A 15064-nucleotide genomic window follows, 5' to 3' on the forward strand; every position below is an offset into this window, starting at 1 on the left:
TGGATGACACTCCCTGCAGTGATCGTGACAGCAGCTGAGGTGGTAGTCCGTGGCCATGAGGTTCACCTCAAGGACAAGGTCGCCAGGTGCAGGGATCAAGGACCTGCTAGGCCTTACTCTGGGAGCAAAACTCCCTATGGCAGCTACTCTTTGAAGTCCACCAGCAGGGCTCAGTCTGGGGGAAGAGAGAAGAGGTGGTGGGCGTAGAGACGAAGACAGAAAAAAATAAGAGACTGGCAAGAAGAAAGATATACAAAAAGCCCAAAGGAGACTGAGAGTGAACCAGGGACTAAGGAAAGCCAGTAAAAGAGAAAAACACTCCGACATAGGGGAAGAGAGACCCGGAAAGCAGGGACACAGACGTAGGTAGTGACAGATGCCAGAGATACACACAGGTACACCACACACACTGACCTTTAGGCCCAGGTGAGGCTGGGGGCGGCGGCCCCCCTGGGGGAAGTAATGCAGAGCGGCTCAGGGCCTCGGCTACCCAGCCCAGGACACGGCTACAGTACTTGACCTGGGGAGCAGGGAGGACCTCAGGGCACCAGACTGGAACCCTACTGCCCCTCACCCCAGCCATACTCCCCCAGCCTGGCCCGGGGTTCTCACCTCCTGTTCCAGTCCTTTCAGACGCTGCTCGTACTCGCGGATCTGTCTCAGCTGCTGCAATGCTGTGTCCACCCTGGGGATCCAGGGTTTCAGATCCGTGCCAGCAGCCTACCAGCCCCGCCCACCTTCGAAGACCCGCCCTCAGTGGTTCAGCTTTTCTCCCTAGCATTCCAGGACCCCGTCCCTGCAGGCTCCACCTCTAGCCTGGGTCTTTGCAGGACCTAAATCACGGGATCTGTTCCCGAAGCCAAAAGCCCCGCCCAGAGCCAGGCCCCGCCCTCACTTCTGCGACGTGCGCTTCAGACTTTCAGAGTCACTCTCCCGCTTGTCCCGAGCTCGCTCCAGCAGGAAACTCTCCTTTTGCACTGACTCCCACGTCAACAGCTTCCGCTCCGCTTCCTTCGAGAGGTGGACCCCTGGACAGTGGGGTCAGGAGAGAGTCAAAGGGCTCGCCCATCCTCGGCCACGCCTGCTCCTAGACCCAGCTTCCCCACCCAAAACCGTGAGCTTTGGTAATCTCCCAGAGCACGCCCCCTCGCCGTTCTAGGCCTCCCACTAATATCCCACGCCCAGCCTCCAGACAGACTAAGCCCTGCCCACTAGTGCTCCTGGGCGTCCTCCTCCAGCCTATACATGCTCTTCTTTCTCTCCAGGTTCCGCCCCCTAGGTTTCTCTCTTTTGGGCCAAGCCTGCGTCTCACGGAAATGCTCGACGGCTGCGGAAGGTGGCAAGCTGGCCCGGAGCCTGCGCAATCGACGGATGAGTAAGCACACGTGCGAGATGACGATGAGAGGCGGGGCCAGTGCGGGCCGAGAGTGAAATTCCCGGATGAGGCTGTAGCGCTGCGCCTTCCAGTAGAGGTCGCTGTTGGCCTGTACTTTGCCGAAGGTATAGCTGTGGGGACCAGAGATCAAGGGTCACTGGAGGTCAACGCCCCTTCAGGAAGAGAGGATGAAGATTAGCTGTCACGCAATATCTGTTTGAAGCCCAAGGCAGCAGGCAGATGTCAAGATCAATAAAGTTGGAGGTTATTACAGGACGCAATTAATAGCTGGGTTAGGAGTGTCCAGGGTCAGATGTCATAGGTCAAGTTGGGAAAGCTAACATGAATTAAGTAGAGATTGGAGTCAGGTTCAAAAGTCAGCCTGGGGCTTCCCTGGTGGCGCAGTGGTTGAGAATCCGCCTGCCGATGCAGGGGACACGGGTTCGTGCCCTGGTCCGGGAAGATCCCACATGCCGCGGAGCGGCTAGGCCCATGAGCCATGGCCGCTGAGCCTGCACGTCCGGAGTCCGCAACAGGAGAGGCCACAACAGTGGGAGGCCCGCGTACGGCAAAAAAAAAAAAAAAAACATAGCCTGGACACAAATAATAAAATAGGAAATGAAAATGCGGACATTACTATCAACTGTATAGAAATAAAAAGTATTATAAGAGAATGCTATTAATAATTGTACACCAACAAATTAGATAACCTAGATGAAATGGACAAATTACTAGAAACACACAAATTACCTAAACTGATTCAAGAAGAAACAGGACAATCTCAAAAGACCTATAACAAGTAAAGAGATTGAATCACTAATTTAAAGTCCCAACAAAAAAGCCCAGGACCAGATGGTTTGACTGGTGAATTCTACCAAACATTTAAAAAAGATTTAACACCAATCCTTCTCAAATTCTTCCAAAAAATTGAAGAGGAGAGAACACTTCCCAATTCATTCTATGAGGCCAGCATTACCATGATGATATCAAAGTCAGATAAAGATATCACGAGAAAACTACAGACCAATATCCTTTATGAATAAACATGCAAAAATCTTCAACAAAATACTAGAAACCTAATTCAACAGCATATTGAAAAGATTATAAGTGGGATATATGCAAGGAATGCAAGAGTAGTTCAACATACAAAAATCAATCAATGTAATATACCACCTTAATAGAACAAAGGAAAAAACCACGTGATCATCTCAATTGACATGGAGACACAGAAAAGGCATTTGACAAAATCCAACACCCTTTCATGGTTCAAACAAAAAAAACAAAACAAAAACTCAGAAAAGTAGAAATAAAAGGAAACTTCTTCAACATGATAAAAGGTACTTATGAAAAACCCACAGCTAACATCATACTCAATGAAAAAAGACTGAAAACTTTCCCCAAAGATAAAGAACAAGATAAGGATGCCCACTTTCAGGACTTCCCTGGTTGCCCAGTGGTAAAGAATCTGCCTTCCAATGCAGGGGACGTGGGTTCGATCCCTGGTTGGGGAACTAAGATCCCACATGCCGCAGAGCAACTAAGCCCGCACACCACAACTACTGAGCTCCTGCACCTCACCGAGAGATCCCTAGTGCCGCAAACTACAGAGCCCACATGCTCTGGAACCTGCGCACCACAACTAGAGAGAGAAAAACCCACGCGCCACAACAAAGAGCCCGCATACCGCAACTAAGACCCGACGCAGCCCAAAAAATAAAGAAATATTTTTTAAAAATGCCCAATTTCACCACTTCTATTCATTATACTGGAAGGTCTAGCCACAGCAAGCAAGATAAAGAACTAAAAGGCATCCAAATTGGAAAGGAAGAAGTAAAACTGTCTCCATTGACAGATGATATAGCCTACATATAGAAATAGAAAATCCCAGGGACTTCCCTGGTGGTCCAGTGGTTAAGAATCCACCTTGCAATGCAGGGGATGACAGTTCTATCCCTGGTCAGGGAGCTAAGATCCCGCAAGCTGTGTGGCACAGACAAATAAATAAATAAACTTAAGAATCAAAGGATATTATCAAGAAAAGGAAAAGACAACCAACAGAATGGGAGAAAATGTTTGCAAATTATATATGTGATGGGAGTTTAATATCCAGAATAAAGAACTGCTACAACTCAATCACTAAAATACAAACAACTCAATTTAAAAAACGGGCAAAGGAGGCTTCCCTGGTGGCGCAGTGGTTAAGAATCCGCCTGCCAATGCAGGGGACACGGGTTCAAGCCCTGGTCCAGGAAGATCCCACATGCCGCGGAGCAACTAAGCCTGTGCGCCATAACTACTGAGCCTGTGCTCTAGAGCCCGTGAGCCACAACTACTGAGCCCGTGTGCTGCAACTACTGAAGCCCGCACGCCTAGAGCCCGTGCTCCGCAACGAGAAGCCACTGCAATGAGGAGCCCGCGCACCGCAACGAAGAGTAGCCCCCGCTCACTGCAACTAGAGAAAGCCTCCACGCAGCAACGAAGACCCAACACAGCCAAAAATAAAAATAAATAAATTTATTTTAAAAAATGGGCAAAGGATTTGAACAGACATTTCTTTAAAGATGTGCAAATGGGCAATAAGCCCACGGAAAGATGCTCAATGTCACCAGTCATTAGGAAAATACAAATCAAAACCACAATGAAATAACCAGTTCATGCCCACTAGGATGGCTAGAACCTCTTAATAAGGAAAATAACAACTGTTAGTAAGGATGCGGAAAGGCTAAACATAGAATTACCATATGACCCAGCATTCTATTCTAGAAATATACCCAAAAGAAATAAAAAACGGAGACTCAAACAGCAATTGTGAACAGCAGTGTTCATTGCAGCATTATCCACAATAGCCAAAAGATGGAACCAACCCAAGTTTCCATCATCAGATGAATGGATCAACAAAATGTCTTATATCAATACATCAGTATTATTCAGCCATAAAAAGGGATGGAGTGGTGGTACGTGCTACAACATGATTGCACAATGAAAACATTATGCCGGACACAAAAGGACAAATATTGTATGATGTCACTTACATGAATCACCTCCAAGAGGCGGATTCATAGACACAGAAAGTAAATTAAAGGTTACCAGGAACTGGGCAGAGGAGGGGAAAATGAGGAGTTAACCCTTGCTTAATGGGTACACACTTTCTGTTTGGAGTGATGAAAATGTTTTGGAAATAGATAGTGGTGATGGTTGTACAACATTATAAATGTAATTAATGTCACTGCATTGTACACTTAAAAATGGTGACGATGGCAAATTTTGTTATATATATTTTGCCACAATAAAAAAATTTTTAAATCTTCAGCTTGGGCTCAGAGAGCAGATCAGATTCCAAAGTCCAGGTCAGGAGCAGACTCTGACTGGGTTTGGGGACAAGCCAGTATTAGATTTAAATCAGAGTTCAGAGACTAAAACTAGAATTGCTTAGACTGGGGTCAAGGGTCAAGCTGGGATCAAGAATCACGCTGGGGTCAAGGGTCATGCTGGGTGAGGTCACCCAGATGAGGTCAGATCATCAGAGAGCAGTGGGGACTCACCTGAACATCGCGATGAGCAAATTGACCAGCAGGATGTTGGCCACGAGCAGGAAGATGATGAGGAGGACCACCACCAGCCAGTTGGCATAAATCGAGACGCAGGAGCCTGCCTGGGTCCCTGAGGGGCGCGCCCATAAGCCCTTCTCCGATGAACAGTTGTCAGGCTTCATGAGGCTCGCTGTGAAGGGAGATAGAGATGGAGCCAGAGAGACAGAGACCTAAGGAAGACAGAAATCCAGACGGGCATGGGAGAGCAGAGAGAGAGACAGAATCCCAGAAAGAGGGGAGAACAGAGACGCAAAGAGAAGGAGGAGGGGTCAGAGACCCAGAGACAGAGGAGAGAGAGAGGGGACTCAGAGGGAGGGTGTCAGGCCCTCTCATCCCTCCTTACCGTCTATGTCTTCCTGGGGGATCTGCCCAAAGATCTGCAGGTAGGGCCGGTAGAAGACCCGGCGCAGGATACTCAAGAGGTTACGGTCCTGGGGCCTAAGGAGCCCCTCCGTGGTCACCCCGTAGGCAACCAGCCACACGCCAAGGAAGAAGAGGAAGAAGAACACGTCCTTCATCTGCAGAAGAAGAAGATGAGACCAATCTGGGCCCTGCCCTTCCCCACTCTGGCCCCGCCCCTGCACCCAAAGCCCCGCCTCCTTCCCTGACATTGTGTTCCAGACTCCACGACACCGTCCCTGGCTCCGCCCCTTTCCTCCTCTGGCCCCGCCCACACCAGTCCTACCCCACCCCTCACCATCTTGTTCACGATGACGATCTTGGGCCCCAGATGTTTGTTGATTGTGAAGATGTGCAGCAGCCTCAGCGTGAAGATCATGAAGTCGAGGCAGAGGACAGTACGGCCCAGGTCATACAGTCCTGCGGTCAGCCTGGGGTATGGCAGACGCAGCAGGGGTCACTCAAGGGTTACAGGGTGTAAAGGAAAACCCCGAGTCTTCCCAACACCAGGCTGAAGGTGAGGATGTGGCCTCCCCAGGGCCAGACCTGGGACCACCCCCCTACCCCGATTCAGCCGGGGTTTACTCAGATTTAAAATTTGGCACCCGTGACAGTGCCAAGCTGGGCTACGCAGGGCGCTGGTACTCATTAAATAATGGCTGCATGAACAACGGCCTTAGCAAAAAGCTGGGAGGTCCCTGTAACAAACAAGTTGTGAAAACTGCAGGAATATTTGTCCAACCTATACAAGGCAAAATATAGAGAGTTCCAGCAAACCAATAAGCAGAAGACAAACGACCTAACAGGAAATCGGATAAAGGCTAACAACACACAATTCACAGAGGAAAGTCAAATGGTGAATAACATCAGCAATCCCTATGGGGAAAATAGAAATTATATCTCTATTTTGCATCATGTACTTTAACTCTGAAGGGATTAAAAACCTAGAGTAAAAGGCAAAACATCAAAATCTTAGTAAGAAAATATAGACTTTCTTCATAAGCTTGACATAAGATAAATGTTATATAAGAAAAAGAGTCTTATATACAAGGCACAAAATCATCATAAAGGAAAAGACTGAATATTTAACTACTTTAAAATATAAAACTCATGTGTATTAAAAGATAACATAAATATGATGGACAGAGAAAGACAAAATTTTCTGCCAAAAATACATAGCCTAAATTTGATCAGGAGGGAATACCAGACAAACTTAAACAGAGGCAAATTCTACAAAATAACTGGTCTGGACTGTTCAAAAGTGTTAAGATCATAAAAGCCAAAGATGGACTGAAAAACTGTCCCAGATTAGAGACAATTAAGGAGACATGACAACTAAAGGCAACATGGAATCCTGGATTGGCTCCTGATCCAGAAAAAGAACATCAGTGGACAACTGATGAAATTTAAATAAAATTTCCTGGTTCTGATAATATAAGATGTTAACATTTGGGGGATCTGGATGAATGGTGTATGGGAATTCTCTGTACTGTTTTTGCAAAATTTTTTTATGTCTAGGGGTTTTTCGAAATGAAAAGTTAAAGAATAAAAGAATGTTTAAAGAACATACAAAAGTGAAAAGATAAGCTGCAGACTGTAAGAAGATACTTAGAACAAAACCACCAAGGATTGGGATCCAGAGTATAAGGAGAACACCTACCAAAAAATATATACGTGCAAGAGATCGATGAACACAATAAAAAACTGGGGCGAAGGGTATGAAAAGACAGTTGACAGAGTACATGTGCCATTTAGATATGAAAGATGCCCAACTTATCCAACTAGGAGTCAGGGATGCATAAATTAAAACAAGGAGAGGTCATTTTTCCCATCAGATTGTCAAAACATGTAAAGGTTAAAAATTGAGAGCAACAAAATTTTAAAGATTGAAAATATCAGGTATCATCAAGCATGTCCTCAAGGGGGCAGTGTCTTACCCAGATGGTGGGTGTGTAACCGGAAGAAGCTATTTTACAAGGAAAGCCTTCCACATCAAGAATACACATACCCTTTGACCCACAAAGTGTACATCTCAGATGTATTATTACTTTGGAATAATAAAAAATTAGAAACAACTGAAATGTCCATCTGGAAGGGATTGGCAAAATAAAACGATTCATCCATTCAATTCTGGAGAACACAGGAAATTTCTCCTGTGTAAAATGAGATTTTTTGGAATTTTTTTTTCCTGTCCAATAATTCTTCCCCCACCTAAAAAACGATGAGCTTGACAAAAATGTCTAAAACATCACTGGTATTCCTAAAGGGTGGTAGCACATGGTCCTAGCCCTTTCCTCTCAGAAGATACTTCATACAAAATACAAGGAATAAACAGAAGCACAGTGTTGTACAAAACTTTCTTATCTTGCTGTTTTAATAAATTATTCATGTCGAATTACTTTGTGCCATTTTTAACACAGCATAGAGGAAGCATACCTCTCAGTGTGTCAACTGAGAAAAGAGTAGGGGGTCACTGCTGTCAACCATCCAGATTATAAGAGGGGATGTCAGGACACTTCATCCCCTGTAAATAGTCACTAGGTTGTGACCACAAAGTTCTTTGTCTGCTCTGTTCAAAAGCAGTGGTGTCCTAACAGGTAGGACTTTATTTAAAAACAAAAAACAACTCACCATCAGAGTACTGGACCCAGAGCAGCTAATATCTGATTATAACGTCATGTTATCTCAAGTAGAAAATGAAAGAAGCTTTGTAGAGAAATTTTGGGCCTAATTCTATCTCTTGAAGTTCAGAATTTTTGTCCCACTGCCTCATGAAAGGATTTCATTCATTTATTAAATCTGGCAAGAAGAAGTCTGTCTTGTCTGCTTTAGCCAGCGAAGACTAAAACCCCTTCTTCAGGAATCTGATGCAACATTTTTAAAGAATAAGGAATATTTGCAAATACTGACATGGAAAGAATGTCAGGACATATTACAGAGGAAAAGAAGAGGTTGCAAAAGAATGATAAAATATAGTATCATCTGTGTATAATATCTGTGTATAAAAGAAGTAGGTAAATGCATAGAAAAAGAACAGGCAGGATGTGCACCAAACTGCTGATGGAGGTAACTGCTGAGAAAAGGAGGAAGCTTGAAATGGCTGAGGAAGATAATCCGTTTCTGTTCTATGCTCTTCATTTGAATATAATCTTGTTCAATAAGGACGCACTTCTGCATTTCTTTGGGCATAGACTATATTCAAAGATGTTTTAAGTTGCTGGGAGACAAGATAGATGTGGCTTGAGGAGTTTATAATCTTGTGTGAGGAGAGAGACAGCAAAAGTCATGGTCAAAGCACTATTGGGGGGACTCTCAGGATGTTAGAGGAACACAAGAGACCCAGAGTCTGGGTAGGAGAAAGGAAGACCTCCAGAGGCAGAGACAGCGAAGCTGAGGCTGAGAGGAAGTGTAAGAGTTGGCTTGGCCAAGGAGAGGAGGGAAAAGTGTTTCAGGAAGGGGAAACAGCATGTGCCAAGACCCAAAGACAACACAATTTATTCCCAAGGACATTTTGATTTGCCCTTTGCCCTCTCTCTGGCACCACACAATACAATCTAGAAATTATGGAAGAAATGAACTAACATTATATAGCCCAGTCTGGGCAACAGAAAATATTTGAGGGTAATTCCTCACAGTTAAGTTTTTTGTAAATTAGCTAAGAAATAAGCAGAAACAGTCAAGATTTTTATGGAGTAAAAAGTTGACAAAGCATTGAGGCCTTCCTGATGAAATTTAAAATTATGAAATTTGACCCAGGAAAACCAGACATGCAAGAAATAAAAGCCACAAAGTAAAATTCACAAACACAGACCCTAGATTTTGGCAAAATTTGATAGGACAAAAACACAAATGTTGAACCAAATATTTGTTGTAAAACTTAACCCAAACAATAATTAATCAAGTTGAAATAATTTCAGAAACTGAAAAAGAAAATAATTGAAGGTACTTTCACTGCCCTGCAATGTAAAATCAATCAAGGCAGTTTAAAGTAACTAGAAAATAGTTCCTTGGTAAAAATCCGTCAATACTGGTAAAATTCTGACTGCAATTTTATAATTACGCAGATTCAAAATACCAAGGATCACGGTCAAAGCCACTGGCCTTGTGAAGAAGGAACTGCTAGTGGCTCTCAGACAAGCCAGAGTGTAAATGAAGAAAAGAGAAAGAAATCAGGGAGGCAGCCCTGGCAGAGAAGGGCAGGGGCTGAGACTCTGTCCACGGGCGCTGGCGAGCCCCAAGAAGCAGGGAGAGACAGCCAGCTCTGGGTGTAGAAACACCCTTGCGGGCCCTGTGGGGGATGGACTGGAGGGAAGAGAGGCTGGGGCAAGGGTCCAGGTGGGAGAGGCAGGCGTGGAAGTAAACAGGGGGATGAGACAGAGAAAGTCAGGTGCCAGGAGGACAGGGCCTGGGACCCAGGGCTATAGAGGAAGAGGAGGGAGGAGGTGAGGGTGGTACTCGGTGTGTGGCCTGGTTTCTGGGGTCCAGGACAGGGGTGCAGCTACAGGACCATGTTGAGGACTAGAGAAACATCCTGTAAAGTCCAGATCTAGAATGAAGAGCAGTGGGGTTCTCATTTTATCCTATCAGCCCTAAAGCCCGATATCCACATGTGAGCAAATGGCTTACAGAACATCTTTAGGCAGTACTTTCAATCAAGATGGGATTTTTTTTTTTTTTTTTTTTACGAATAAGCAGGGGCTTCCCTGGTGGCGGAGTGGTTAAGAATCCGCCTGCCAATGCAGGGGACACGGATTCAAGCCCTGGTCCTGGAAGTTCCCACATGCCGCAGAGCAAGTAAGCCAGTGCGCCTCAACTACTAAGATTGAGCTCCAGAGTCTGCGAGCCACAACTACTGAAATCTGCGCGCCTAGAGCCCGTGCTCCGCAATAAGAGAGGCCGCCGCAATGAGAAGCCCGCGCACTGCAACGAAGACCCAATGCAGCCAAATTAATTAATTATTTTAAAAAAAGAATAAGCAGAGTTATTTTAAAATTGTGAATCACTATATGTATACCTGCAACTTATATAATATTGTACATCAACTATACTTCAATGAAAAAAAGAAAAGAATACGTGGAGTTGGATTTAGCCTCTGCCTGCCACAGGGAAGCCAACAGTTGAGACCCCCAACCCCACCCCTCACCCCCATCCCCACTCCCACGCCCCCACCCCCAGGAAGGAAGGGTCAGAGGCCGCCATGGGCTGGGAGTGTAGGGTCACAGGGCACTCACCGGCAGCCCACGCCCATGACGAAGCAGGTCAGGGCCACCATGTCGCACTGGTTCCAGGCGTCTGAGAGGTAGAGGTGCAGGCGGCGGCGCAGTGGGGCCTGGTGGGAGTCTGTCCTGGGGGCCCCTATGGCCAGGCTGCCCAAGCTGTCACCCAGCCCCTGGCGTAACTCCTCACAGAGCAGGGTGAAGGCCCAGAAGTAGAGCAGTAGCTCCAGAGCGCTGGGTGTCTCGGGCTGGAAGTCGATGAGCAGCACGTGGGTGAAGAGCAGCAGGAAGAGGAGGTAGCTGACCACGTTGCCCATGAAGGAAGTCACCGGCGCTCCCCAGAACTGGGGCCAGCGGCGCAGGCGGCACCCCCCACAGCAGCTCCTGCGGCTGGGCGGCCTCAACACCCCCAAGGGCATCTGCTCATTAGGGTCTGTGGGCCTGGGGGAGAGAAGGGAGAAGGGCTCAATCTGACTTCTGCACCTGACTGTCACCATTATCAGGACCTCTAAACTTTCATATCCTCCTCATCCTCCTTTCCAGACATTCCCCACCTTCACGACTTCTGACCCTGCCTGACCTGAAACTAAGTCTGATGTCCACCATCACCTTGACTTTTGACCCCTGTATCTAATTTCTGACCTCTGAAATCTACCATCAAGACTGCTGAGCCTGCACCTCTGACTTTTTCCACCTTTCTGACCTCTGGCCTCTGGGCTGACCTCTAGATCTTGTCTGGCTTTTGTCTCCAGGTCCCTCTTCTTTCACCTTCACAACCTCTGACTCTCTGTCTGACCTTGGACCATCTGTCTGACTTCTGGCCCTCAAATATGACCTCTCACCCCCTCACTTTCATGGCCTTGGTTCACCAGGTTTGACAACCCCATCCCTGAATATTAACTTCTAACCCATAAATTCTGATATCAGATTATCCAGCACAGTTTTCTCAGATAACTCTTCCTTCCCTATATCTGATCTCTGACTGTACAGCCATATCTGAATTCTAAGCTTCTAGGTCCACTCATATCTCTGACCCTTCTCACCTGAGTTTTGATCCTCTGTCCCAGTTTCATCCTAACTCTTAATTCTGACCTCAAATCAGAAACAGAAAAATGAATAATACAAATAATAATAAATTCAGAAAGCTAAAAGGAAAAATAAACTGGCTTGGAAAGGCATCCTCTCTTTATAAACCAAGTGGAAAGAAAACCCCAAAGTGGAAACAACCCAAATGTCCATCAGCAGATGAACAGATAAATAAAATGTGGTAGATTCAAACAACGGAATATTATTCAACAATAAAGGGGCTTCCCTGGTGGCGCAGTGGTTGAGAGTCTGCCTGCCGATGCAGGGGACACGGGTTCGTGCCCCGGTCTGGGAAGATCCCACATGCCGCGGAACGGCTGGGCCCGTGAGCCATGGCCGCTGGGCCTGCGCGTCCGGAGCCTGTGCTCCGCAACGGGAGAGGCCGCAGCAGTGAGAGGCCCGCGTACCGCAAAAAAAAAAAAAATAAATAAAACAATAAAAAGGAATGAAGCACGGACACATGCTACAAAGTGGATCAATCTTGAAAACATGATGTTAAAGTTAACGAGGCCAGTCATAAAAGACCACCTGGTGTATGACTCCATTTATATGGAATGTCCAGAACAGGGAAATCCGTAGGGACAGGAAGTAAATTAGTGGTTGCCTGGGACTGGGAGAAGGGAGGAGTGGGGAGTGAGACTGTTAATGGGTACAAGATTTCTTGCTGCAGTGATGAAAATGTTTTCAAATTTTGTGATGATTTTACAACTCTGTGAATATACTGAAAATTGTACACCTTACATGGGTGAACTGAATGGTATGTGAACTATATCTCAATAGGGCTGTTCTTTTTTTGTTTTTTTCAGGCTGTTCTAAAGAAAATAAGCAGAAAGAACAGTAAAAGCTAAAGAAAGTGAGATGCAGAGAGGAGAACTAGCTCCCCAATAATAAGAGAAAACAGACCTGGTAACAAAAATATGTGGTGGGTCAGAATGCTCCCCAAAGTCTGCCATCTTGAGGCAGAGAGACACACAGATTCCTGGATGCTTCCCTGGGGGAGAAGCATCCAGGAATCTGTCCTTTTACAAAGCTCTCCAGGGAGGTGGCTTTCTACGGTGACTAAAAGCACAGATTCAGGAACAAGAAGATCTGGGTTCAGATCCCAGCTCCACGACTGACCAATCACATGATCTGAGGTGGGTGACTTAATGCCTCAGTTATGTCATCTGTAAAATGGGGATAATAATGGACCCTATGGCATAGGGTTGTGGAGAGAATTAAATGAACTGATTTTCAAAACAGTTTAGCGCACTGGCTGCCCACTGTGAGTGTTCTGTAACCTCAGCTATTGTCCTCATCATATGGTACGAAGGTTGGGAACTCACCAGACAAGGATACCACTATGGCTCCTGACACTGGGAGCCTCTGTCTAATTTTTTTCAGTGGTCCAAATGTTTTTCTTAGTATTCTCTTCTACCTTGACAAATATTTTGTATTCTTTGTGCATTGTCTCAAAAAAATTTTTATATACATAATACATTTAAATTTGACTTGTTTCACAGCAGGTGGTAGGTTTTATAGACTTCTGGCAGTCTGATTATGTTTCTAACAGTTACCAGAAACTTTTTCTTCTGGAATATTGGGGCTGAGGTTCCTCCCTGTTCCCATTCAGATGATTAAAGTAGAGATGGAGGGTGCAAAGATGGGGCCTCTTCCTCTGTTTCTCTATTACCATAGATTTAGACCCTTATACCTACACACACACACACACACACACACACACACACCATTCAACAAAACAAGTGTATCAATAATAGCAGTAGTAATGCTAGTCCCCATTAACTGAGCACTTACTTTGTGCCAGGCACTACAATATGCACATTTAATACACATTATCTCCATGAATCCTCCCAACTGTTCCATCAGGCATTGTGGTATATTGTATTACTGTGGACCAAATATTTTGGTTCCCTCCCAGTGGGAGAATTAAGAGCTAAGGAATTATCATATGACTAGTTTTTGCCCATGAAATGTGGGCAAGAGTGACACGTGTCACTTCCAAGTGGAGGCTTTAAGGTCCAGAACCTGGTTTGCCATGTCTCTTTTCCCTCTACCATGAGACCAGCAACATCTCAGCTAGGAGGTGTTTGCTTATCCCAAAGTGGAGACCACGTGGAGCAGAGCCACAGACAACCCAAAAATGGAGCGTGAATGACAATTAAATCCTCACTGTTGCCAGCCCACTGAGAGTTTGGAATACTTTGTCATTGCAGCATTACTCAACCTAACCTGACTAACACACGTACAACCTTCTCTTTATAGCAAAGAAAGCTGAGGCTCAGGGGTGAAGCCACTTACAAAGGCAAAGTCGGGATTTGAACCCCGCTTTGCTTAACTCAGAGCCAAGCCCCCTAGCACCTCTGCTCTGCAGAATTAACAGAAGATCGATAAATATTCAATTTCATTTGCTTAGGACTGATTTTGCAAACACCTTCATGGGTACCACAGCACAGAGATTAAGAACAAAGGCCCTGGAGTCAGAAAAAAAAAAATTGGCAAAAGATCCCTAAATGAACCAAATCCACCCGATTCCACTTGCTTTATCAAGACAGAAATACATGTATCATGAAGCAAATTGATTTTCAGTGAGGAACTCCTTGGTGGCAGAACCAAAGTTGAACCAAGCCTTGAGCCTGGCATTTGGGAAACTTCCTGTATTTTCAGCGGCTTCATGAAACCACCATCTCCCGAAGCCCCACTTCTCCCCTCTGGTCTTGCTCCCATTACCTGGTGCTCCTGGAGCTGCCTAGGGTGCCCCCTACCCCCGCACAGTGCTGGTGCTTCACTCACTCGCCAGGCCCTTCCCCACTGATGCCCCTGTCCATGTCAAATGCCAGGTCCTTCTGCATGGGCTCCTCATCTGGCTTCCTGGCATGGAGGGACACACAGAGTGAGAAATAAGGGGAGGGCAGGTGGGAGAGGAATTCTCCAAGCCAAACTCAGTCACCCAGAGACATTGCAGGGAATGAGAGGTATCATCCCCAGAGCCATGGCCAGAGGACAGAGGAATTGCCACTAGAGATACTGCAGAGACCCACCCCAAAAGCTTGCTTCCCACAGCATGCTCCCAGTCTGGGGGAGGGAAAGAGAATGAACAAGGGTGGGGGAAGCACTGGACAGACCAAGTAGAAAGGCAGCCAGAATTCAGCAGGAAGTAGAGACTGATCTCCCCTCCCCCCCTCCTCCTGCCAATCTAACCCCAGGGGACTGACCTGAAGGTGATGAGGTTGGTGTAGATGAGTGGGGGGCAAAAGAAGGCGAGAACCAGGGCCCAGATGGGTGTGGTGCTGTCCATCTCCCCCCACCACTTCTGTGTCAGCAGAGACTGTGGGATGTGGGGAGGATTAGGAACATGAATCTCCCCACAGCCCTCTCCCAAAGACCCCAGACAAGGATCA

General features: G+C 46.1%; 2 protein-coding genes across 8 annotated transcripts in view; one reads left to right on the forward strand and one right to left on the reverse strand.

The window, feature by feature from the left end:
• Positions 1 to 4681, forward strand: part of TEAD2 (TEA domain transcription factor 2) — a 45320-nt gene extending 40639 nt beyond the window's left edge. For both annotated transcript variants that reach the window (XM_089902590.1, XM_089902589.1), the window contains exon 12: positions 1 to 4681. This exon is cut by the window's left edge and continues 27879 nt beyond it. The gene's annotated coding sequence lies outside the window, so the exon portion shown is untranslated.
• TRPM4 (transient receptor potential cation channel subfamily M member 4) overlaps positions 1 to 15064 on the reverse strand; it is a 38528-nt gene that overhangs the window by 3866 nt on the left and 19598 nt on the right. For 4 of the 6 annotated variants that reach the window (XM_089902577.1, XM_089902578.1, XM_089902575.1 and 1 more), the window contains 11 exons: positions 14879 to 14991; positions 14457 to 14534; positions 10596 to 11021; positions 5663 to 5795; positions 5309 to 5483; positions 4918 to 5095; positions 1313 to 1506; positions 896 to 1028; positions 613 to 685; positions 415 to 538; positions 1 to 175 (listed from right to left, as the gene is read on the reverse strand). The exon at positions 1 to 175 is cut by the window's left edge and continues 3866 nt beyond it. In XM_089902577.1, coding sequence (XP_089758703.1) covers positions 171 to 175; positions 415 to 538; positions 613 to 685; positions 896 to 1028; positions 1313 to 1506; positions 4918 to 5095; positions 5309 to 5483; positions 5663 to 5795; positions 10596 to 11021; positions 14457 to 14534; positions 14879 to 14991 — 1632 coding nt within the window. In that variant the 3' untranslated portion in view covers positions 1 to 170. Of the gene's footprint in view, positions 176 to 414; positions 539 to 612; positions 686 to 895; positions 1029 to 1312; positions 1507 to 4917; positions 5136 to 5308; positions 5484 to 5662; positions 5796 to 10595; positions 11022 to 14456; positions 14535 to 14878; positions 14992 to 15064 lie in introns of those variants that run through there. The other 2 variants (XM_022585110.2, XM_089902579.1) reach the window with 2 other exon arrangements.

Source organism: Delphinapterus leucas, chromosome 20 (genome assembly GCF_059928025.1).
Source record: "Delphinapterus leucas isolate spDelLeu-1000000601 "Yukka" chromosome 20, BTC_Dleu_Yukka2, whole genome shotgun sequence".
Taxonomy (NCBI): domain Eukaryota; kingdom Metazoa; phylum Chordata; class Mammalia; order Artiodactyla; family Monodontidae; genus Delphinapterus; species Delphinapterus leucas.